This window comes from Physcomitrium patens, chromosome 17 (genome assembly GCF_059467195.1).
Source record: "Physcomitrium patens ecotype Gransden chromosome 17, ASM5946719v1, whole genome shotgun sequence".
In the NCBI taxonomy this organism is placed as follows: Eukaryota; Viridiplantae; Streptophyta; class Bryopsida; order Funariales; family Funariaceae; genus Physcomitrium; species Physcomitrium patens.
Window position 1 is genome coordinate 12,613,308 of NC_143426.1, and position 22,876 is coordinate 12,636,183.

At 42.2% G+C, this 22,876-nt stretch overlaps 4 protein-coding genes, 1 long non-coding RNA gene and 1 pseudogene across 16 annotated transcripts; 3 read left to right on the top strand and 3 right to left on the bottom strand.

The window, feature by feature from the left end:
- Positions 1–689: 689 nt before the first annotated feature.
- LOC149987562 (uncharacterized) lies at positions 690–2,311 on the top strand. Its single transcript, XR_016497993.1, has 2 exons — positions 690–886; positions 969–2,311. It is a non-coding gene; the product is annotated as an uncharacterized LOC149987562 (long non-coding RNA).
- On the top strand, positions 1,213–2,350 carry LOC141046411 (uncharacterized). The gene is made up of 2 exons (XM_073540172.2): positions 1,213–1,757; positions 1,966–2,350. Exon 1 carries the CDS (start codon positions 1,410–1,412, stop codon positions 1,734–1,736), a length of 327 nt encoding a protein of 108 aa, XP_073396273.2. The 5' UTR covers positions 1,213–1,409; the 3' UTR covers positions 1,737–1,757; positions 1,966–2,350.
- A 266-nt stretch (positions 2,351–2,616) lies between these two features.
- On the bottom strand, positions 2,617–5,697 carry LOC112294116 (uncharacterized). 10 transcript variants are annotated; one of them, XM_073540416.1, is made up of 8 exons: positions 5,491–5,631; positions 4,971–5,006; positions 4,734–4,811; positions 4,097–4,121; positions 3,857–3,958; positions 3,513–3,640; positions 3,138–3,200; positions 2,617–2,886 (listed from the first exon to the last, which is right to left on the bottom strand). In XM_073540416.1, the coding sequence occupies exons 3-8, from the start codon at positions 4,767–4,769 to the stop codon at positions 2,779–2,781; spliced, it is 462 nt and encodes a 153-aa protein (XP_073396517.1). In that variant the 5' UTR covers positions 4,770–4,811; positions 4,971–5,006; positions 5,491–5,631; the 3' UTR covers positions 2,617–2,778. The 10 variants fall into 10 exon arrangements, with proteins under 10 accessions (XP_073396517.1, XP_024400064.1, XP_073396516.1 ...); XM_024544296.2 differs by having other exon boundaries at positions 4,734–4,826; XM_073540415.1 differs by having other exon boundaries at positions 4,971–5,023; positions 5,491–5,630.
- A 1,297-nt stretch (positions 5,698–6,994) lies between these two features.
- On the bottom strand, positions 6,995–10,522 carry LOC112294520 (putative beta-1,3-galactosyltransferase 14). The gene is made up of 7 exons (XM_024545037.3): positions 9,734–10,522; positions 9,285–9,437; positions 8,723–8,805; positions 8,439–8,538; positions 8,080–8,193; positions 7,664–7,806; positions 6,995–7,355 (listed from the first exon to the last, which is right to left on the bottom strand). Exons 1-7 carry the CDS (start codon positions 10,177–10,179, stop codon positions 7,279–7,281), a joined length of 1,116 nt encoding a protein of 371 aa, XP_024400805.1. The 5' UTR covers positions 10,180–10,522; the 3' UTR covers positions 6,995–7,278.
- Positions 10,523–13,279: 2,757 nt separating this feature from the next.
- LOC112294287 (alpha-xylosidase 1 pseudogene) lies at positions 13,280–15,263 on the bottom strand (annotated as a pseudogene). Its single transcript, XR_016498031.1, has 2 exons — positions 14,902–15,263; positions 13,280–14,767 (listed from the first exon to the last, which is right to left on the bottom strand). The product of XR_016498031.1 is annotated as an alpha-xylosidase 1 pseudogene (transcript).
- Positions 15,264–16,004: 741 nt separating this feature from the next.
- On the top strand, positions 16,005–22,724 carry LOC112294518 (serine/threonine-protein kinase/endoribonuclease IRE1b). Of its 2 annotated transcripts, none has more exons than XM_024545034.3 (10): positions 16,005–16,581; positions 17,523–17,784; positions 18,312–18,822; positions 18,948–19,935; positions 20,086–20,252; positions 20,627–20,882; positions 21,245–21,548; positions 21,832–22,094; positions 22,242–22,340; positions 22,481–22,724. In XM_024545034.3, the coding sequence occupies exons 1-8, from the start codon at positions 16,427–16,429 to the stop codon at positions 21,979–21,981; spliced, it is 2,793 nt and encodes a 930-aa protein (XP_024400802.1). In that variant the 5' UTR covers positions 16,005–16,426; the 3' UTR covers positions 21,982–22,094; positions 22,242–22,340; positions 22,481–22,724. The 2 variants fall into 2 exon arrangements, with proteins under 2 accessions (XP_024400802.1, XP_024400803.1); XM_024545035.3 differs by having other exon boundaries at positions 22,270–22,340.
- The last annotated feature ends 152 nt before the right edge of the window (positions 22,725–22,876 follow it).

The window sequence follows — 22,876 nt, forward strand, 5'->3', positions numbered from 1 at the left end:
CCAAAAACTTTTAGCTTGCAAGAAAGTTTTCATCTTCAAGCTCTACATGTAATAATTCTTTTTTCCAACTAGTTTGTTGGCCTCATAACTTGCAAAGGATCACTTAACATCTTTAAACAAAGACCATTCAACTCTTTATACTCAATGTATTTACTTCTCAAGCAACTCAAATCAAAGGTAACTCCTGTAAACTCTCAATGCTCGCTTTGATACCAAGTTTAACTTTAACACATAAGAAAATGAAAGTTGTCTTTATTGTAACATAGAGATGGTGCATATACAATATAATTTGTTATATTTGAAGAACTTTTTGAATGATTTTATTTCAACAATCTGTTTGAGGTATGCTTCGAGCATAACGTCTTGATATTCTCTATGTACTTTGATACCCTTACTTCGTCCTCATATGAGAGGGTATTGGAGGGTCTCATGCCAGTAAGAGGGAAACCCTAGGCGCTCCCCTTTCATTCGCCAATAGATGCAACTTCTTCTGATGATGTTTAGAAGACGTCGATAATTACCAGAATTGTTTTCTGCAGTCTGGAGTTGGGGAGGTGGGTGCATCACAGAAATGTTTCGATAACTCTGATGACGCAACCAACCCCCGCAAGGTTGAGGTTTGTTGCATGAAAATTCAGCTTGGAAAGAAAAATTCGATAGAGAAGTCAACTAATCCCGACTAAGTTAAATAATCCCGAATAATTCATATAATCCCGACCAAGGCAAGCTCATTTCAATCCTTCATTCTATATAAAAGATACTTGCACAGAAGCTTCGCAGGTTCCAGTTGTCTGCTATGATGTTTCTCCCTCACGTTTGTCAACAACAGTCGGTATCGACTGCATCCCACCAGCCGACTGTGAAGCTCGACGAATTCCGGTTTCAGGTACAGGATTGTAAGTCGAGCACAAATTGAGGAATGCTCTGCCCGTAGATTGACTTCTTTACTGACTAGCTAACACCTGCAGGCCTGCGCTTTGGCGATTTTGCAACCAGTTTTTGCACACACTTTGCAAAGTTCTGATCGTTCCTCGCACGATGCAGTCTCCGGAGATAGTTGCAACATCACAGACTTGTGTGGAAAATCAGACTTATAACGTTAACGTCGATATTCTGCCGCCGGTCCGATGCCATGACAGCGTGACAAGTTGTCTAAATAAAACACTTCATTCGATTTTTTTTTCTTAGTAATCTTCCTTTCAACAGGTACCCTCTGGTGGTGGACACTAATAATCGTAGATAGTTGCCACAATGAGCCAGTTATTTCGCTACAGACAGTGAGTATTCGCGACATAGCCGTCTACCAGAACACCACCGTTGGCGCCCGGGACTCCGAGTGGCTGGTGAGCAGCGACTTCAACCTGACGCTCTCGACAAGGAGTAACAACCCGGAGGCGAAATGCTTCGCCATGTTTCGGGAAATGGTTGTGGCCGTCAGGTACAGGGGCGATCTCATTCTGAGACAAGAAGTATCAGTGGGATTCTCCTTGAAGCCGAAGGGGAAAAGGGTATTGTCGGTGGCGGTGAAGGGGGAGCAAGCCCCGCTGCGGCAACAGATAGGGCCGGTCCTGGAGGCAGAGTTGCGGAGCATGGCCGTTGTGGAGTTTTACTTCGACACTCGGTACTTGATCGCGGACAGGAGTTCCAAGTGGAAACGCTTTGGGTGCCAGGTGAAGGCAACGACGCTGCAGACGAGCTCGGGGGCGGGCAGATTGCTGAGCCGTTTGACTAACTAGTCACCAATGTGTTCTGGCTGGGTCGATCCCCTTCCCCTTGCTATTATGAGACCTCTGAGCCCGCGTATCATTTGCCGGATGATGTGAAGCGGCTACTTCCCGTGGTTGCCTTACTTTCGTGTTTTTTTCTCTTACCTTAAACTACTGGAGGCCCTGACTAAGATCCTTGCGGACTTGCTTGATTGCTCAGGCTCACCAATTAAACCTCCTCCGCTTGGGAATGCAACAGGTGACACGCGCTTGGAGGATGGCGAATGCACCAGTAGTATGTGGCCGAGGAGAAGCGAAGTGAACCAACTGAGGAAGTGCGTGATATTTGTTTCGGTCAAAGCCAGTGGTAACCGTTCTTTTGGATGCATTGAATGTTACTGAACTCTACTCTCCAATTTGCACCTCTCCGTGCCAAACACGTTCAAGCAATTGGTCGCTGCAGACATTTGCGAGTACTTTGGATCGGGTATTTGGGTACTTCAAAGAACAGACACAGTGGTGAGAAATTGGGTCGAGAGAAGGAAAACAAATTATGCCAAGTTTCTATTTCCTCTAACTACATGGTAGAAAAATGTTTCAATGTATCAACTTCAAAGTTTCACTTTGTTGTGGCGTTTATAATACCTCCATCTCATGATAAATGCTTTAGAAAGGGTATTGCACGTTTGTAACTAAAACCATGGAGCAAAAGTCATATACATTGAAGCCAGCTAGTTATTTCCAGTTAGATACTTTTCCTTTTAGGTTTGGTTTGTTATGCAAACTCAAGATGACGTAGCAGTGGAATTGCGGATGAAACCAACCCTTTTGTGCTTGTAAACATTTCTTGTGTTAAATATTGCCAATCTTGAATGGTTCATGAATTTAAACTGAGAACGAAAGGTTATAATTGCTTTGAAATAAATTACTAAAGTCGCTGCTTTCATTATGAGATATAATATCTAAACACCAGTTGGCCCACTGAGCAAATGATCTACTTACAACACGCCTGCCGACCAACAAACAATGGGCATCGAATGTCAACAACGAGGCTGCAAGAGCCAAGCCAATGCTATAGTTTGAACCATTTCTTATTTTCAGCCCTCTTAGCCAACTCCTCGGCTATGGATGCAAAATCTCCAGCTCCTTCTGCCAATTCTTCAGACTGCTTATCTAAGGCCTGCAAGTAGTAATTGCATTTACATGAGAATTCTAAATTATATGCACCTGATGCAGCAATGAGATACAGCACAAATTCAGGAGAAAGATAATAAATTCTCCAAAATGGAAAATCACAAGCTTTAGAATACACATCTGTTCATAATGTTGGCGATTTCCAAACAACAGTTTTTGCAGATGTCCGATCCAAACTGACAAGAGCGTTCCATCCTAGATATTTCAAAACCCTTCCTTGATGAAACCAAGAATTACCTGGAGCTTTTCTTGGCGCTCAATCAACTTATCTTTGTTCATGGCAGCAATACTCGCAGTGTCCTGGACAGACAAAAATCACTATTTTATTAAGAATGAACAATATTATTAAATTTGTAGCTGCGTGTTGCAACAAAACATGACAAAAGATGACGAAGATGATGTTCAGAATCACGGGGATTCGTAAAACGAACTTGCTGGATAGTGTTCTTACTTGAAAGGGTTTTGGGTAATGTACACAAATTAGGCACATCCGACAAAATTTAAGTTTTCGGTTCCAGCCAAAGAAGCTCATTAATACCCCTTAACCTGATCAAAAGCTGCATTTCTACCTTTTCAACGCAGACATCTAGTTGAGAGAATTAGAACCGTTACCGTGTTAGGTTTATGCCCATATGCTAATTTTATTGAATCAGCAGATCGCAAACGAGGCGATATTTCGTTCTGCTTCTCATTGAGAAGTTGTGATCTGATCTCAGCGTCCTTGTTTTTCGCTTTGCCTACTGATACCCGTACCACATCCAATTGTATCATAGATCAGAAGCTAGAAAGTGACAATCAAGTAGTCCGTGAGTGATCTATTATATTGATGGCAGAACTGTGTCGAATATGGCACCACCTCATCCTGTAAGCAGTAAAGAGAACAGAATTTCTAATTATCCCATTATTTTTGAATGATCTGCTCTTGCGTTATTCTGACCTTTGCAAGTGGATAGTACCTTTCAAACCTCGTTTCAACTTGTTGACAAGCTTTTCCTTCCTCTCCATGCTCGTCTTAGGCGAACTTGCATTAAGTTCATCAGAATCCCCCTCGGTGTCATCTGCAAAAATTGCAAGGACAGCAGTTAAGGCGTAAAAATTACAAACCTGGCTAAGGAAGCTTCGCGGCTTTCAAGACCATAACAGCTCACTTAAGCAAGCCTTACTGAAATGAAGGCCTGAGTTTAGATGATTCTTACTTGGGGTTTCGGTAGTCCTGTGTTCCTACATTCACAATGTACACCGGAAATTAGGCAACAGGTGTACACAAGCTTGATTACCCCACTATTTACTTGCAACAGCTTCAGATTTGTACGTGATAACAGGTATGATACGATGAACCAAGAAGATATCAAGAGAATACATCAAATACACCTGCACTGCTACTGCAGTTTATCGCAGATGCTTCCCACACATCGGAATGAAGGGACACTTAAATGGTAGGAGGCGCAGGTAATTGGTGACTACTCGCATACAGTTATGAGAAATTACTACTGTGGAATCTGAAACGATTGGAAATAAGTAGAGGAAAAACTGCTGCACACCTCATATCCGTCTCGTAAAACTTAAATTGAAACTAACAGCTTTGAAAGAGTCAAATGCTGAGGACGGAATCGAAGTGCATAATGAGCCACATATTGACTGTCTCAAATTGTATTTGCACCTTAACCAAGGTAATTCACAAGCTCCGTCTGCAACCGAATGATTGATCGAGACAGCATTGTCGTCCACGGATCGACAGAAAAAAAATAAAAAAATAAATAACCCAGGATTCTTCGGGGAAACACAAGCAATCACTACCGAACAATATAAAAAAGCAGGAATGAGAAGGAAGACCTCAGGAGAATGTTTCGCCTTATGAATTAGCCCCATGAGAGCTTTGCCGCCTTTTGTCGCAGCAATGTTGACTTTGTCCTGCATGATGATTGACTGCCTTCCACCTCTCAGTCTTCTTTCAATCAAGTACCTCGTGATTCTTTCTGAGTAACCTCTTGACCCGCTAACATAACAATTGTTTACTCATCAGCCCCAAGTTTGTATGTAGCTTTATCCGGAAGCAAAAAGGAAATGTACCGAATACAGAGCACTTCAAAGCGTCCACGCCACGGCCTGAACGAAAGAAGAAGCTGAGCAGCACGAAATCATTCCAGTTTTAACAAACACCGAGCAATTCCTCTTACACTCGCGATGGCACCAGATCCAACAATGCGCCTCTTCTTCTGACAAACCTCGCCTCTTCACAAATCCCACACAGATATTCTCACATCCCTCAATGCGAACATCCACTACATATCCCTCGCTCCATCACTTCACGTTTCTCATCCATGACTCAAATCGCACAAACACGAACAAATACACAATTCAAGTAAAAACTCTACACTCGCTTCCATCTGCAGGAACACACGATCTTCCTGATCCACGAAAAACGCACCACCTCTACCTCCTAAAACGACACAAGGCCACCTAATGACATCGACAACACACGCAAACTACAAACTCACGTACAACCAAGTCCCTTCAGACAATGTACCTGATCTTCCCGAAACGCAGAGGGAAGAAAATAAAAAATAATAATAAAATAAAATAAAAATACCTAGTGAGGTCGATACTGCACCATAAAAATTGAGAGCACTCTCAATCTACTGCAATTGAGCGTCCTTCTTCAATCGCAATAGCATAAACACAATCCCGCAGACCTCGTTAAGGCGATCGGAAGCACACAACACAACGGCGGACTCGGCTTCGGTGAAGATATTTGACCCCCCGCTCACGTATACCTTCACTGTTCCCTCAAATTGTCAAGCCATTCTGCGTGCTTGAGGGCTGAGGGGCCGTGATTCGACCCTCTGACCCCACTAGATCGGAGGGCTGGATAACAGCCACTTGTTGCCACCGGAGTGGGTGTGACCCGAGGCCGATTGATGACGTATCCTAGGGTGTTTGTATTCACACGTGGGTCTCGAAAAAGAGTTATTGCGGGGAGGAGGAGAATGAATCCAAAAAGATGGTTTAGGTTATGCTACTAATCCGGTGAATATGACACATGGTTGGTTTGGTTTGTATAATATCATCGCGTTCTAGAAAGGAAGAAGTTAATATTTCAAAATTAAAAAAAACTTGTGTCTTTTTTATTTTTAGGAAGCAGTCATTGCTAGAACCATGGAATTGAAGAAAATTTGAGATTTGATCCTCATCATTGATATTATAGTTGGTCAGTTTACAGTGTAGGTAATAGAACTATATATATATATATATATACTTAGTCAAATTTGGAATGAATTGTTACAATGCAGCCATAAAACAATTATCAACTATATCTAGTTTACACATTTAGTCGAAGTTAAAGGAAAATTCTATTTCATCTTTACCATCTTCTCCTCCTCTCCCCCTTCTGTAGTTCAACTGATTTTTTTTCAAGTGTGGAGAAACTCAGAAGTGTTTTTTTAAGAGGTTTTATTCAGACAATTATAAAACTTAAGTTAATTTAGAACAATTGAAGAGAAAAACTTCAATTTTCGTGTTGTTCTCCCTAGAGTCAGGTATGGAAAAAAGATGTACATTATTCACTTTGGTGAAAAGAACTCACTTTCAAGATAAAATAATAAAAAATTCAATGTAAACAATGAAATCAACAAATTGTGTTGTCAGGACCCCACTAACTGACCAGTTCTATTTTTTTCAGCACTGATTCTGGGATTTACTGTCTGCCCTGGATATCCATCATTTGGAACAGCATGGCTTTGAACAACAAAAGTCAGTGCATTGTATCCATTCTGTTAATTTAAACAAATAGAGCGCAAATTACCATGGGATCGCACGAATTCTATGGTAAGAGTAACAGGGCCTACACAGGAACCCAAGATGATAGGGTTCTGCCAATGTGTGGGACATTTGTGGAGTAAAATGACGATAATTCTTACACTCAGTTACAGCCGTCATCGCAGAAACTTTTACATCTTAACCAAAACCATGATTCTACGACCTGAAGTGGATTCCTACTTATCTGTGACAAGATATGCTTGCAGTCAAAAACTGCACTTCACGTGCCACAATGAACACCAACATCAATGAAGAGCACTGGACGTTTTAATACACAGTAGATAAAATATGCTCTGCTTAAATTTGTCAGGGTCTCGCCAAACTATCTAATACCAGGATCAAACAAATGTACATGCTGTTTGACATCTGACAAGTATACTGCTTCAGAGAGTAGAAAAAATTGGACACAACGATTTTACCTCACCAATACCTCCTGCTCACAAACTTGCTCCACACAATCACCTAGACCAATTCCTACATAAAAACAATTTCAGCTACAGTTGAATCGTTCATACAATAGTCTCTCCAGTTTTATCAGCTATTTCAACAATCTATCCTCCATTCAAACAGGCAAGGGATCCTTCGAACACGTGTCATTCATGTGCAGCTCAGGCATCCGCTTAGTTGGATCGCAAAGCCCTGTTTACATCCAGTGCACAGATTAATTGTTTCGTCCGCTTCACACACAGCATCGTGCGAAGCTCAAACATTAAGTTTTAGAAGTGTTCATTTGACATTTACTCAGAGTATCGCACACTGAATGCTTGCAATTATTGATTTTATCACTACGATTGGGAGACGAATAGTAAGAGCAGTCAAGAAGTTGCTTGATTCCAAAAGCGAGTGCAAATCTTCTATAATGCTCTTGCTGCAGAAATGAACATCAAATAGACATGTACAGTCAAATAATACAAAAACGAATTGAAAATGCGGCCCTTGTGATGTACCGGAGCATTTTGGAAGATCCCAAACCGCTATTGACGTAGGTCCACACGCTGTTGCACAAATATCACGATTGTCTTCATGTTCCACATCCATGGCCAACATCCACGCACCTATAGTTACATCTTCATTCATGAACATGCGATACCTGCAACAACGACGCATTTTAAATATGAATACTATATTGAAGAGCATGGCTCAAACACACGCAGTTGCAGTGACGAAGATATCCGCAATATCTTCGCTACGTCCAGCTGAATTAGGTTGATAATTACAAATCTTACTTCAAACCAAGACCACCAACATCAGAGAGTTCATCCTAAACCAATGCATCAATGTTCACGTGGCAGCAGGGTACAGCAGGGTACAGCAGGTCTACGTAGTAACTATCTACTGCACTTTCAATTGAGTAGCGCCGTACATTTGATTCTTAGTAGCCGCAAAATTTGCCACGACTTCCCTAGATAACCCGTATATCGGTCCATACGCATGTAGAAAGTACTCACTTCCAATCATAAAAGCCTTGGGTTCATACCTGCATTTGTAACCAGTTGAAGGCAACACAATCATTCACTTGTCCATAAATAAGATCGAAACTCCAGATAATATTGACTTGCACAAGTGACATAATGGAACCATGTTCCGCAGATTATACTCGAACATTTACAAACGTCAGAGACTTATGAAGGAAAGGCACCATGTGTGAGTTGGATAAGGTTCAACATTGCAAAATGAAAATGAACAGTGTCAATGGAAAAGTAAGAACAGCAGTGTGCTCACCACTTATAACTAGGACTTGTGACAACTGGGCCCTTTTTCATGCACCCCAAGTAAGTCCTTGGGCTCTCTCTTGGTTTGGACAGCAAAGTGGCTAATCGATCTGTGGACAACGAACTCAAAAATCAGAAGATGAGAGCGATACTCAAAGTTAGAAACGACCAAAAGAGTATTGAGGCTACTCATAGACGAAGAAGACAGGCGCACCACAGCCCTACTGCTAGGAATCTCCATAAAGTACCATCAACAAGTCCTGAATAAATCTAAATACTCAAAGCATCACAAACCTGGGCGCAAATAAATATCATCATCTATCTTCATGTAAAATTCGGCATCAAACAGCGCATATGCTGTGCGAAAATAAGCTAGCCTGTTGAAGCAAGCAAATTGGAGCAAAAAAGTCAGTAAGATCTTTGCTGACTGGCAGAGGTGCATTTAGATCATACATTCACTTCAAAAGCTGTAGTGAAACAACGTATCCTACTAGTCATTTTACCTTGAAATCTTCTACATCTCAATTCAGATTCAAACAGCTCGAAAGGACAAGGGCGCTTTGATGCTTTGCAAATATGGTTCTGAACTTCGCTGTTGATTATTCTTCACAAGAGTCTTATCGACTCCAAGACTCTGAAAAGAACCCGCCATCTCACGAGTCTAAGCAACTACTTAAAAGACAAGTGGTATTTTGTACACTATTTAAACCACGAATATCCATTACAGACGGCAGTGCGGTATAGCCGTCCATGGACAATAACCAGAATGGGCCACTGGAGATCACGAACTGGTGATCGGATCAGATAGAATGCCTCCAACATAATCAAGGTAAGTGTAAAGTAAAAGAAAACCTACGTTTTAAGATTAAGCTTGTTGTACGTCTCTTCGGAGTCAATACACAGAAAATCCTTATGCTCCTCAGCCTCTTCTTCCAAAGCCTTCATCTTCCGAGAATCAGCTGTGTGGCCAATTACAAACCGGAATACCAATCCAGTGGACTTCTCCAAACTGCAGACAATGAAACGAGGCTCGGGTTGTCACCACATCACGTTCAATTCAATTTTTTCTGAGTGACACAAAGTAGCAGGTAAATAGATCTCGTGGCACTTCGTCAGGTAAGGTTGGTCTCCAGAGATCGTCAATGAAATTGGCAGACTCTAATGAGCGCACTCATAGCATGCCCCAGTTTTACATTTAAATGCTGAAGACGGAATCTGGAAATGTGCCGTTCTTTGGAACAATCACTCCAAGTGAAAAAAAACCAATCCAATCCCATATTTCACCCGCAACGTCAATTTAAGTACCTGGCAAGTTTTTCAGGAGTGGACGGAAACCACGTTTCTCGGAGCACCTTCCGCCGCGGACCCGAGTCGAAACCCGTGTTGATCCCAACAAATGCTAATACTTTCGGCCTAACGGACTCCTTCCGCTTGCCATCATCTATGAAATTCGTCAATCCGCTCCCAACACCGTCTTCCTGGCTGATAGCAATATATGATAAGCCATACCCCCGTCTCCCTTTACCACTTCTACAAAAGATGGCTCCATCCCGCACCCCGTCAATCTGCAACAGTCCAAACCACACCAGCGACGTGATCACAACAACACCACACACCGCTGCATTGCTCCATCCACCACCCCGCAAACGGGCCGCCCGCACCCGCGATTTCTCCTCGACGACATAACCACTACTGCTCGTCGGCAACGGCGGAGCCGACGATTTCCGGATCGACACACCGAAGGGCAGCATATCAACGAACCGCTTCCTCAAGAATCACTCCCGGTTTCTGCTAGATCACGAACTGCACATCGCATCGGCCATAGTTGCTGTGACCATGGCTAATCACTACCAGGCCCTAAACCCTGCTTTCTCAAACACTAGAGAGCATCACTGCTCAAACTGGAGTAAAACTCCAGCATCGCCCTAACTTAGCAGACCGATCATAACACGGATGCAATCGTTAGACCAGCATCACGATGCTTGTGGCATCGTTGTGCGAGGCATTTCGCGGTGCGGGGCTGTCTGAGCGATGCTTGGATTCCGCCCATCAAGGCGCCGCGAGGGAGCTCAAGGCTTGGCTCCGAACAGGGTCCCGCGGAGGAGTAAGTCGCTTCGAAGAAGCTTCGTATTAGAGGCCAAGTCCCCTTTCACATTTGGATTCCTCCATCACGCCTCCATAGACCAAACCCCATTCACACTTGCTCATTACATATGGTGTGAAGACAACTGATACTCTGTTTGTAGTTTGGTTTTGTGACTTCTAAGTTTTATTAAATGTTCCATCTCTTGTTGGCTAATGCATAATATTGCGAATTGTCTCTTTGGTCATTAATGTTGTTCCATACATTTGTCATGTATAGTAGTAGAGTGTGTTTGTATTAGTGAAATTTATGAAGGTTTTGCTATAATTGGTGGTATTATATTAATATACAACTTTTAAAATACACTATATGTATAATTGTACAGTACATACAGTAAGTTAACAACCTGAAATATATGTTTATAGTTTTTGGCAAATCTGAAGATTTAAAAAGTAAAGACCATGATAAACACATATAAATTTATATGTGCTTAATAAGATAAACAAATAAATAAATAAATAAATAAATAAGTGAATCATGAAATATTTTGATTTAAAAAACAGATAAGTGCACTGAATTTACAACTTTATTTGAAATTCTAATAAAATGCATTTATGAATTCATTGATAAATTATATTACTAAATTTATGTATTTTAAAAATATTTTTAATGCAATATGAGTAACATAAAATAAATGATAATTTAAATGTATATTTACAAAATGCATCCCTATTATTAGCCGGATTGTAAAGTTTTAAAAATTATTACAATGGTTTGGGATATATGTGGTACCTAATATGTAGGTATGTATGTATGTATGTATAAAAATAAATAAATAAATAAATAAAAACTCAATCAAGAAGATTAAGAAGTTAACATGAATCATAGACATTAGATTCTACCAAATTAATTTGTGTGTAATAATATTTTATTGTATAAAACATATTCATACTATAATATAATAAAGTTAGTAACTTTATGTCTTTTAAATCACATGCTAACTTAGAGTGATATCCACATTTATTACAGCTTCGTATAGCAGCAACCACATGTTCTTTGTATACTAAGATATCTTGAGATTGTTTCCATGTTTTATTTCTGAATCCCCAAACTGTTCTCAGTTTGCAACATCCTTTTTTGTATCTTCAAAGTCGTCTTTAATTCATTATCAATTGATCCTAAAAGCAGTAATAAGAGCACTTTCATTCTACATCGAAATGTCACTCACCTTCCTCAAATTTGTATGTATATATATATATATATATATGGAGTTGCTAAAACATGATTTATTTATATGATAGATGTTGTTTATTTCATAAAGTTAAAACTCATTAGTCATTGGAAAAGGGAAGCGGATTCATGCGAGCCCTGGTTGTAGTGGGGTTCCAAATTTGTACACGGGTTTTGGGTTTAGCGGTGTTTTTCACCACGTGCGATCTCCGGCGTTATGGCCTCGTCCCGTGCCGAAAATTTGCTCCAAGATATGCATGTATTCACAAAACGAACGTTGAACAAGACGCAATTCCAAGTCTCGATTATTGCGACGCAAGTCTAACCTCTGGGCGTGTTAGTTTATCTCAAAGTCTCGGCCTAGGACGACGTTCAATCCCAAAATTTCCAAATAAGACAACTTCTTGTTGTAATTGAGCTGCTTCGGTGAGCAGATTCGATTGTTGTTGACGGTTACGAAGAATTAACATTCAGAAACACAAGTTTCTAAACTGAACCCAGTGTGAGTCAAAGCCGCTGGTCGCAGACTCCGGCCCAAACATTGAAGCACCACCATTCTCTTCGTCCGGAGGAAGAAGAGCAATGGAACCCAAGTCATCGGGCAATCGCCAAGGACAATCCAGAGGCCATGTTTCCATTGCAACAGGTCCAGTGTCGATTCCAGCAACTCAATCCCTTGGATCAGATTCTCGCTGATCTCATATAGTGCCAAGAGTTGCGATACCTGGTCTGGCGCATCGATAAGCTCCGTAGAAGTGTCCATCGCTTGCACTGCTTCATTCGTGACCTTTTTGGGAACTTGTCCTCTCGTCTTGAACGGTGAGAAGTTGAGTTTGCATTTTCGGCACCGATACCGCGGCTGCTTCGGGCTTTTGTTGTTGAGGTCCAGAAACCTCACATGAGTAGATGATTTGCATCGAGGGCAAACTTTGATCTGGACCATGAATTCTATGGGTTCTAAGATTGGGATCTGGAGGTATCCTTTCCAGTGGAGCAGTCTCATGGGGAAGGGGTTGAACAAGAATTGGACCTCTGCCCCCGTATCTACAAGTACGGCATTCGTACCGCGGTTGTTTCTTGTTGTTCAGGTATTTGAATTTCACATCCGTGCTTCCACATCGTTGACATGCCTTGGGACGGTTGGCGAACTCCTCCGGTTCTTGTGCTTCTCTGTTCCGGGGACGAGCTTCGGTGGGACGTCTAGAAGACGAGGGGGACTCCATGTTGATCCTACGATCTGCACATATGTTCGCGACAAAAGGCTTGTTAGTATGTGTGTGTTAACGATGCTGCTGTGAATGATAGAGTTCAACCCAACGACGAGACGGTGTCTCTCTCTGTCTTTCTCTTCCTCAGAGATTATTAGGTGAAGGAGTTGTAGGAGACGGTACAATTTATTCACCTGATAACTATTTTAACACCTTCGACGTAATAAATTAGAAAAAAATCCAAGTCCAAGTTCAAATCCAAAATTAAGAGAATTAACGAAAAAGAAAGACGTATTGACAGGATACATCTATAAATCTGAAAGTAAAATAGCTGCTAAAAACTGACAAGAAACAAGAAAGGAGTAGTAAAATTAACATTTCCTTGTCATAGTAAAAGTGAAGCGTTCGGATAAATGAACGAATGAAGAGCAAACCATTGTAATCTAGACATGTGGAGTTTATAAAACATTCAATTGAAGGATAAGCTATACAAGTAAAAAGATAATCTAATTATATGTGTTATTTTTGAAACTCCCAGTAGCTTGATGTTTTGTAACACCAATCCTTGCGCAAGGGCGTAGTCGCCTGAGATCACACGTTCAATAAGAGATCCTGCGTGGGAAGACCTCTTGGCGAAGTACTGCACGAATGTCGACGATCCATCTCGCACCTCCATCTCGTGGTCCTGACAGTTGTCCACAAACAGCTTGCCAAAGGCTGTGGCATGAGAAGACTTGTCAAATGCGACTATCAGAGTGAAGGATGTCCTCTTCACCTCCGCAAAAGTTAGACAAGATTCCTACATCGGCAGAATTTGCCCCCGGTGTACGTGTACGTTGATGGTGTCTGCAGTGGCGGCAAGGGTGTGCTTCTCGCCAATGTTAGTGATTTTAGTGAAGTCGAATAAATTGTACCAAGTTCCCTTGAGGAAATAAGCGTCCTAGGTGTACAAATGAGGTAGCAGACGGTAGCAAAGGCCAAGAGCTTTCCTTGACAATTCAGCGACCGACTCCCAAACTTAAGGCTCCTGGGGAATGGCTCCGATGGCGTTATGGTTTCGGGAGAAACGATAGAAGGCTCCCATTTGCATCTACCTGCTGCAAAGCTCCTCTGTGGTGTTGCCCGCGAACCCACAAATATCAGCGCCAACCATTGGCACGCCGAACATGCCGGAGTTGATGATGCTCGCCACGGAGTACTTCAGAACTTCTCAAGTGGCCTTGTTGTTGCCAGTCCAGTGTGCGGTGTGCGCACCCGAGCCTACAAACGTCGACCTGGAGAGGACAAATGGTCGCTTGTGCGTCACAGTTGTCAAAACCCTCTGCGTAACAACAGACTCGGACAAGCCGTAAAGGATGTGGGCGTTGTACTCCAGGACATCATTCCAATGCTTCACAGTCATTAAAATCGACTTATCGCCTATCTTTCTCTATTTCTTTACATGATCGATCTTGTAAGGGAGATCATTAAAGCGGGAAGCTCTCTCCACGCACTGCAACACACATTCGTTGTTGCTAATGTTGCTCTTGTTGGCAAACACTGCCAAGCTCTTCGGAGTGAAGGAGCATTGATTCCCACTGCAGAAGTTTGAAGCTTTGTTCATGTCAATCCACAGACCGTCAAATGGCACCATGCTGAAGAAGTCGCGCATCTCTGTCGTCCACCATGAATCCACTTTAGGCTGAAGAAAGTCGGGAAAGTAAACAAGGTCTGGCCAAACTTGCGCCAAAAAGTTGTCCTCGAACTTATTTTTGAGAAAGACGTCCTCCTTCAAGCCCCGCTCCAGCGTGATGTAATCTTTATAAGCCACACTGACACCTACACAGTGGACAGGATGCAAGTGGCCATCAACTCATTGCTCGCCATGTGCACAACTACCAAACGGAAACGATTTCCTAAGCTATGACCATGTTTCAGAATTTCAAAAGAACGGATTAGTTATTAGGTTGTACCAGGGTTAAGGATGAGGACATATTGTTGTCCATTGGCATGAAGCTCTTCCACAAAGTTCCGGACCTTTTTCTCATCGTAGCGGATGGGATGCAGAGAAGTCCTTGCAAGCCTCCATGTGGTCATTGTCATTCCAGATAGTGCCGAGCAGGATGTTTACCTTCTTATAATTCTGTGCCACATCCTTGAGGTCGTCGATATTGTCATATCCCCACCGGCACTGATAGGTTCCAAAAGTCCAACACGGCATAGGCGCTAGCCAGTCTACAAGCTTTGTGTACTGATCGATCACCTCAAGCGGCGTTGGTTCGGCAAAGAAGTAAAAATCCAACACTCCTCCAATCACGACTTTTAAATTGATCATGACGTTTTTTTTGCGCTGTAGTTGGATCTGGGGGGACAACCATATAAATTAATTATGAGAACTCAAGTGGGATTTCGCTTTAACAATATGAGTGTGTTGCTTTAGCAACTCCCACATACACACACACACACATATGTATAAATATAAATATATCATAACAACAGTCAATCGCGTTGAGTTTGCAACCCAATAACTTCCCATCTTGTTTCCCTTTTACACTTTTGTTTCTTTATAATCGTGCCATGTGTAAAATTATTGGAAATAAAGTGGGAAAAAGGATGAAAATTAACGACGCCAGTACTTTGTTCAGAGAAATTCAAAGTTGGACTGTACGACATAATCAAACACATGACCCATGTATTGTATGTCTAAATGAACTGATAGGTTTTTTTTCCTTGGGTTTGTCATGTTTCAAAGCATGTACTAACTGAACAAAACTTTAAACACACGCATATACAATATACACACTCTCTACAGGAATTGTTCATATACGGGGGAGGGGGGGGGCAACCTACTTCAGCCCTAGATTTGACGAGGGGAACGAAGATCTGGGCTGCAAAGTGTCGCATTTTGGCACACTCAGGGATCCCCATAAATGGAGACCTATATTTATGTGAGGAGACACAGCTATGGGGATCGAAGGTTCCGGCAGCGCTGGTGGTCGTGGGTGACCGCGGAGACGGCGGAAGCCGTGGACTGGGTTGCACGGGGTCTACGCGGCATGGGGTATACAGTCTAGTCTATTTGCCTTGACTCAGCTTCGAGGTTCCGCTTCAGGCAACTGCAGAGCGAGGAATGGGGATGAAGACACGGCAATGCGATGTTGTTGTTGTAGAGGTCGATATGGGAATTCGGGATTCCTTCACTCGCTAGATTTGGTGTTTTGGGTACATATTTTTTCAAGGGAATTTTGTTGGGTTTCTGTGAAAGTCCACAGGACTTGGGTTTGTAGGAATCGTGGGCTCTGGATTGGACGCTTCGCAGCTCCGCAACGTCCGAATAGCTCGATCAGAAGCGTTTTTATGAGGGAGGCGAGGCGGAGGTTGTCGATAAGGTTTCTTGGAGGATTGTGCTTTAGATAAACGCTTATAAGTTCGCATTATTCGGGTTCCGGACGTTTGTTTTACGTTGTGGCGGACTCTGCGATTCGGCGCTTCGAAAAAATGATTGGAAGGCAGTATTTGGCTACGCTCTTTTGGTGCATCCTGTTTTTCTGCTCGCTCCTGGCCATGTTGGTGTTCAAGCAGGTCAGGGCGGAGGTCCCTGCCTGGCCGGCCGAAAACCAGGGATCTATCCCCCCGGTTGCGGACTCTCAAGAGTAACCTCTCTCTCTCTCCATCTCCATCAACCTCCAAAATCTAGCAATTCTGGTGTGTCGCGATATGTTTATTGTTGCCTCCCGCTTCTTCTGTTTAATTTCTCTGCGGTTAGAACCCCTCTCGCTTGTTAGCAGGTTAAAATCACTCTTTCGTAACTAACCAGCATTAAATGTGTTTACGTTCAGGAGACTATTGTCTTGTCAAGATTTTAGCTTTAATACTTGTTCCTTAGGGAGCTCTGTAGGTTTTTTTTAAAGTTCATACTCTTATGTTTGCGCCACAGTAGCTGGAACTATCCAACGACCATTCTAGATAGTAAAATACGCATCTAATGTGCGGTTGATACCTGAATGAAAAGCGTATTGGTCCTGTGTGCCTGCACAATTTTGTAGATTAGTCGACCATTCAGTGAGAGCAACTTCAATTCCTCGAAACCCTACAAAGCTTTCCTGCGAGCTATTCAGCTTTCGCTTCAAGTCACAGGATCACATAATTGGTACATAAATCTTCGAGTGGAAAGACTTGTTGTTTGATGTGACAAGCATTGGACGTTCGTGTCACAGGCTGATCATGAGAACCACAATGCTCCTGCTGTCTGTGGTGATAGTGTCTTATTCTATGTCTTGATGGTTCAATCTCTTTTGATCCCTTAAGTTCCGAAGGTCGTTTAAATTTTTTCAAAACTTGTCCGGTTAAGAACCAAACAATTTGATGAACGATACTTGAGACCCAATTATAGCATCTACAAGTTCAGTATGGGTATTTTGATGACAGAAGATTTCAAATGCTGGTTTTGAACGAACCTAAATAATGTTTTATGGTTCTAACTCAAACCGGATTACCCTCATTGTAAGGGAAGTATATGTGAAAATTTCATCCTCAATTGCCACGTTATATTTTATCTTTTCAATCTTAATTCCAAATTTTGTTCTTGTGTCAGTGGACTAGAGCCAATGATGGTAGTATCACTTGGAGGGGTCCTCCACGCAGTGAACCCTGTGACAAAGAAGACTCTCTGGTCGTTTGCATCGGGACCGGAAGTTTCTACCACGTTCATGGCTGGTAGGGACAAAGAAACCAAGGAAATAAACTCTAGTTTGGACGTTGTAGCAGATGATGGACTTAATGGTGAAACTGAGGATTGGTCTATGTTCAGTGGACCAGATGGTAAACTATATGTCCATGATAAGAATGGTATTGCGGTGAGTTTCTGTATTGTCATTCTCCTGTGTAACTTGTTGTTGCAATACTCCCTGCAAATTTCATTACAACACGTCTTCCTCTATTTTCCTTGACGTCGTATGGTTCAGAACGGTGAACCATGTTTTGGGCTGACAGGGTTTTAGTTTACAACTAACATGTTCATCTTCTTTGCGTCATTCGATAAGCATTACTATTAGATGAGCACTTCGCTTCGCCTGCTCGTTGGTCGTTAAGAAGCATTACTCTTGTTTATCCTGTAGATTGATTAATTTTCAGAAATAAATAGAGGCACGTAATTCTTAACTCAAACCGTATCGTTCTGCTGCCAGCTGTTGGTACGGTAATTTTAAAAAGATCATGTGTTGCATGTTGTGCACTACATTTCAATGGCTGCAAGTCTGAAAGAATTGCAGTATTAGTGCATGCAGAGAATTAGCAGTTTCAGGGTCGCAGCGCTGAAGTATTATCCATCTAGTATGCTTTTTAAGAAAAATGAAGGTTCGTCTCATAGTTCTGGTGGCTACAGCCTCTTCAGGTCAGCATAAAGGATTTGGTAGCCAGTTCACCTCATCACACGGACGATGGAGCAGTGGTTTTGAGTTCGGTATCGAACACCGCATTCCTTCTCAACAAGGACACTGGGGCTCTAATACGCAAGTTTGACAACTCTGGAAAAGTTTTGGAGAAAGCTGCCACTTTTGCGAACGAGAAAGCTAAGGCTGAAGACGCGGAGCTTTTATTGGAGCAAACCTCTGCTACTATTACTGATTCCGAGAAGAAGGTCAATACAATGCTTTGTCTCCGAACCGATTATTCAGTTACTGTGCAGGAGCTTGCAACGGGCAAAGTTCGCTGGAATGTCTCATTGGGCGAGGTAAAGACTCTGTCTCTTGTTCAATCTTCGGGGCAGTCGCCCACCTTTCGGCAAGCTTATGCCAACGAAAACGGGACTATTACGACACCGGTTCTCGCTGCTTCCATGTCGTCTCCAAGGCCATCATATCAAGTGGCTCCAATTGCCATTTTTTCTTCTTCTGGTGAAGTTTCTCCCTGGATCCACTCACTGTGTGATATTTGCATGTTCGCTTTGTCTTTGCAAATTTCTGAATACTTGTCTTCTATGAAGTCTCGTTAGAGAAACTTATCTGCGTCTCTTCTACAGGCGAATACATAGGAAATCTGCTGCCAGCAACTCCTTCACCTCTGGATTGGAAATCCAACTTTCCAGGAAAAGTTGCTTTTGTTCGTAGAGTGAAGCCAATTCCCAACGATGCAGATAGTAAACGAATCCTTCCAGTACTCGCAGATGTTCAAAAAGACTTTTTGAGTGGAGGATTCCCAGGAAAGCAGGCTTTTGCTGGGGTGCCAAGTTTGGACAATAGATCTGCCGATCACAGGAGTGGTAGTGTAAGAGCAGGTCGTGATACTGCTTGGGCTTGGGGTAGCGTTGCGGGAATTGTACTGTTAGTGTCAGGATTTTTGTCTTTTCTTTGGTACTTATACAATCGCTCTTCATCTGGAAAAAGAGAGGAGGTGGTGAAAATAAGGAAAGCTGGGGCCAACAAAACTCGCCGAAAAGTCAAAAAAGGTACTCCGTCGACTGCAAACAAAGGACCTTCTGAGGATGATGGCAACAACGAGATTACTCATTCTAAGCAAAGACCTAGTGCTGAAGCTAGTGCCGAAGGAACTACTCGGGGTGTTGCTATGAATAAAAGTGCGTATGGGGATGGTATACAAGTCGGACGGTTGTTTGTTACAAAGGTTGTCATAGGAGCTGGGAGCAATGGCACGAGTGTGTTTGAAGGATACCTCGATGGTCGTCATGTGGCTGTGAAAAGGCTTCTTGCCCATCATTATGACAAAGCTGTGAAGGAGATTAAATTTCTTATTACCAGTGATGAACACCCGAATGTGGTGAGATACTTTGCAATGGAAGAAACTCCAGATTTTGTGTACGTAGCTCTGGAAAGATGCGCTCTGAGCCTGAATGACCTTATTGTGTCCGAAAGCAAGAAAAACTCCTTAAAGCATAGCAATATAGATGACGATTCGGACGACGTTAAGTATCTAAAATTACCTAATGGAAAGGAGTTAAAACTCTGGAACTATAATGGGCGGTGCTCTCCTCAACTGTTGCAGCTGATGAGGTGAGGATTCCTCCATTTCTTTTTTTCTTCTTCTCTTCTCTTCCCTTTTCTTTCTCTCCTGCTAGTGGTGTTTCATTATTATTTTAATGAAGTCTATGCTGTTAATTGTGAATGGTTTGCGTTAGTCACAACGTATATTGGGTGAAACAGGGACATTGTTGCTGGTTTGGCACACCTCCACGCTGTGGGAATCGTTCACCGTGATCTGAAGCCCCACAATGTGCTCGTTAGTAATGGGCGTATTTTGCAAGCTAAGTTGGCTGATATGGGTCTGAGCAAACATCTTGCCAATGATGTCTCATCATATCAAGACACAGGTGTGTCACTGGTTTTTCCTGAACAAATATTGTTGGTCGTTCCTCTTGGAATTGGGGTTGACATTAGTTCTACCCAGCATTACATGTTTTGAAAAGTCAGTTGGGAAGCCTCTGAGATGTTCTGTTTTAAGTTGTGTATTCGTAATTGGTATACTCATTTCGGATTTGGGTGCCGTTGCTACTCACTACTTGCTAATTGTGTTTCCAGCTAAATGTCTCTTCATCCATAACGGTGTGACCAGGGTCACAAACGAATTTTGACGCAGTAACTGTGACGATATACATTGTTTCTTTATCTATTCGCGGCTGTTTTCGTAAGGCAGCCACGCCAGTGAATGCCCTGCTTTTTAACGAAAATATTGAAATTTTTCCAGGAAAAGGTGGATCAGGTAGCAGAGGTTGGCAAGCTCCAGAGCAGCTCAAAGAAGGTCGTCAAACTCGGGCAGTTGATGTTTTCAGCCTGGGCTGTCTCTTCTTTTTCTGTATCACAGGAGGTCAACATCCTTTTGGAGAGCATTTTCTTCGGGATGCCAATATCGCAAAAGGAGCTCCAGACTTTTTTTACATTGAGGATATGCCAGAGGCTTATCATTTGATTAAGGCACTGCTTTGTTATGACCCCTCCAAAAGGTAAGTCAGTTTCTTTGAGCTTCTAGGTCTTCTCTTTAGACTTCCAGTGGTTGAGTTTTCATATGACTTTATGCGCAATGAAGAATTCCGAGCTTTTGTTGTAGAAATTATTTCATAGACTCCTGTCGCCATCTGGACTTGCTCAGATGTGTTACATTCGTATATGTCACTGTGAAATACTTGATAGTCCTTAAGTCCAAATGTAGCAGGCGTTCATGCAGCTTATTGAATACAATGACTTGCAAGTCCAGTCTTTCGTGTAGAGGGCTCGCGCCATAATTTTCTCTCAAGAGTTATCAGCTTGGAGCTATTAACTAGGGTATTTATATTATCAGTAAGAATTCTTTGTGTGGTACATGCAGACCAGCTGCTAAGGATGTTATGCTTCATCCATTCTTCTGGAATAGCGAACAACGACTCTCTTTTTTGCTGAAAGCGAGTGATCGAGTGGAACATGAAGATAGAGTATCAGACTCGCAGGTGCTGCCTGCTTTAGAAGCTATTGGGCCCGATGTATTCGGACATTCTTGGGAGACGAAGTTAGATTCAAAACTGTTGGACGACGGACGTCGCTACCGTAAGTACAACTTTAGCAGTACCAGGGATTTGCTTCGCATCATCCGCAACAAAAGTCATCATTTTCTGGAGCTTCCTCAGGATATGCAGGTATGGGCCTAACATGCAATTCAGAATTTTGTTCTCAACATTCGAAAAGTTTTGCGTAATCTTTCTTAGAGCCTTCCTGCCAGACGACGAATTCAGAACGGCAAAGTTTTAGTATGCTTGGAATCAAGTTACCGTACCTACCTTTGTTATTTGATGAGTACTAGCACCTAATGTTAGGTTTAGTCAAAGGGTGAAGCTTACAAACTCCATGTGGTACGAGTATTTTGTTTCGGTTTGTCTTCGTTACATATTGACCCATTGAAGTCTTGGTTCATACTCGCAGGAATCACTGGGACCTTTTCCAGAAGGCTTCGAGACCTACTTTTCCAATAGGTTTCCCCGGCTGTTGATGGAAGTCTACAAAGTTCTGCACGATTACTGCAAGGATGAACCAACTTTTAAACGCTACTTCGAAGTCATTGACGAAGTATAAGATGTACTGTTAAAAATCACGTGATATTTTTAAGGCCTTGATGAGTCGATTAGAGCCACCTTTCGGCAGTTGGGAGTGTTCGGGGGAGGTGCTCATATACTCGCTTGATCCAGGTACGACTTTTTAAACTTAGTTAATTATTAAAAATAAATAAAAAATCGAGGCATTGCAGCGATGGCTAAGGAGTTTACTTGCTGGAAGTAACAGTTGCAGTCACATTGTCCTTAACCCTCAAGCACTAAAATTACGTCAGTTCTCAGTTGCCATAGCCACAATGATGCGGAACAGATCGCGGTCAATGCGCCAGGAACTGCAGCTTTCAATTCCTTCGGCTTTGAATGAGCAACTCTTTGCATCAGGTAATTTTGAATCTGGGCTAGTTACATCTTATTTGTTTGTGGATTTTGTCAGTGTACCTGAGAAACGTAATTACCTTCAGATTATACAGGCGCCATAACCATCTTGCAGTAACGGTTTTGGTTGGTGTTGTTTTATTTAGGACGAGCTGTTCAGTATTGGAATGGGAGCACTGTAATTACTGATTAGCATACGAGAGTGCAAGACCCAAAACGAAATGCATAATGGACGTGTGTTTACCCGAGACTTGGCGTATCTTTAGATACCTAGCTTTCGCTTTGACATCATTTTGCAACTTACCATGTCGATTGTTCTTCATTATTGTTCATTTATTCTCAAAGAGAAATTTCAAGAAAACGTGTACATCTTATCAGGTTACATTTCAATGCTTTGTGTAATCACAATTCATGGATCTTGCCGTGTAAGTGATGATGAACATGGATCTACTGGGTATATCAGCACTTCATATTGATAAATTGTCACTGTTATATCAGGTGAATTTAAATAAATGTCCAATTGAATGATATTGACAGTCAGA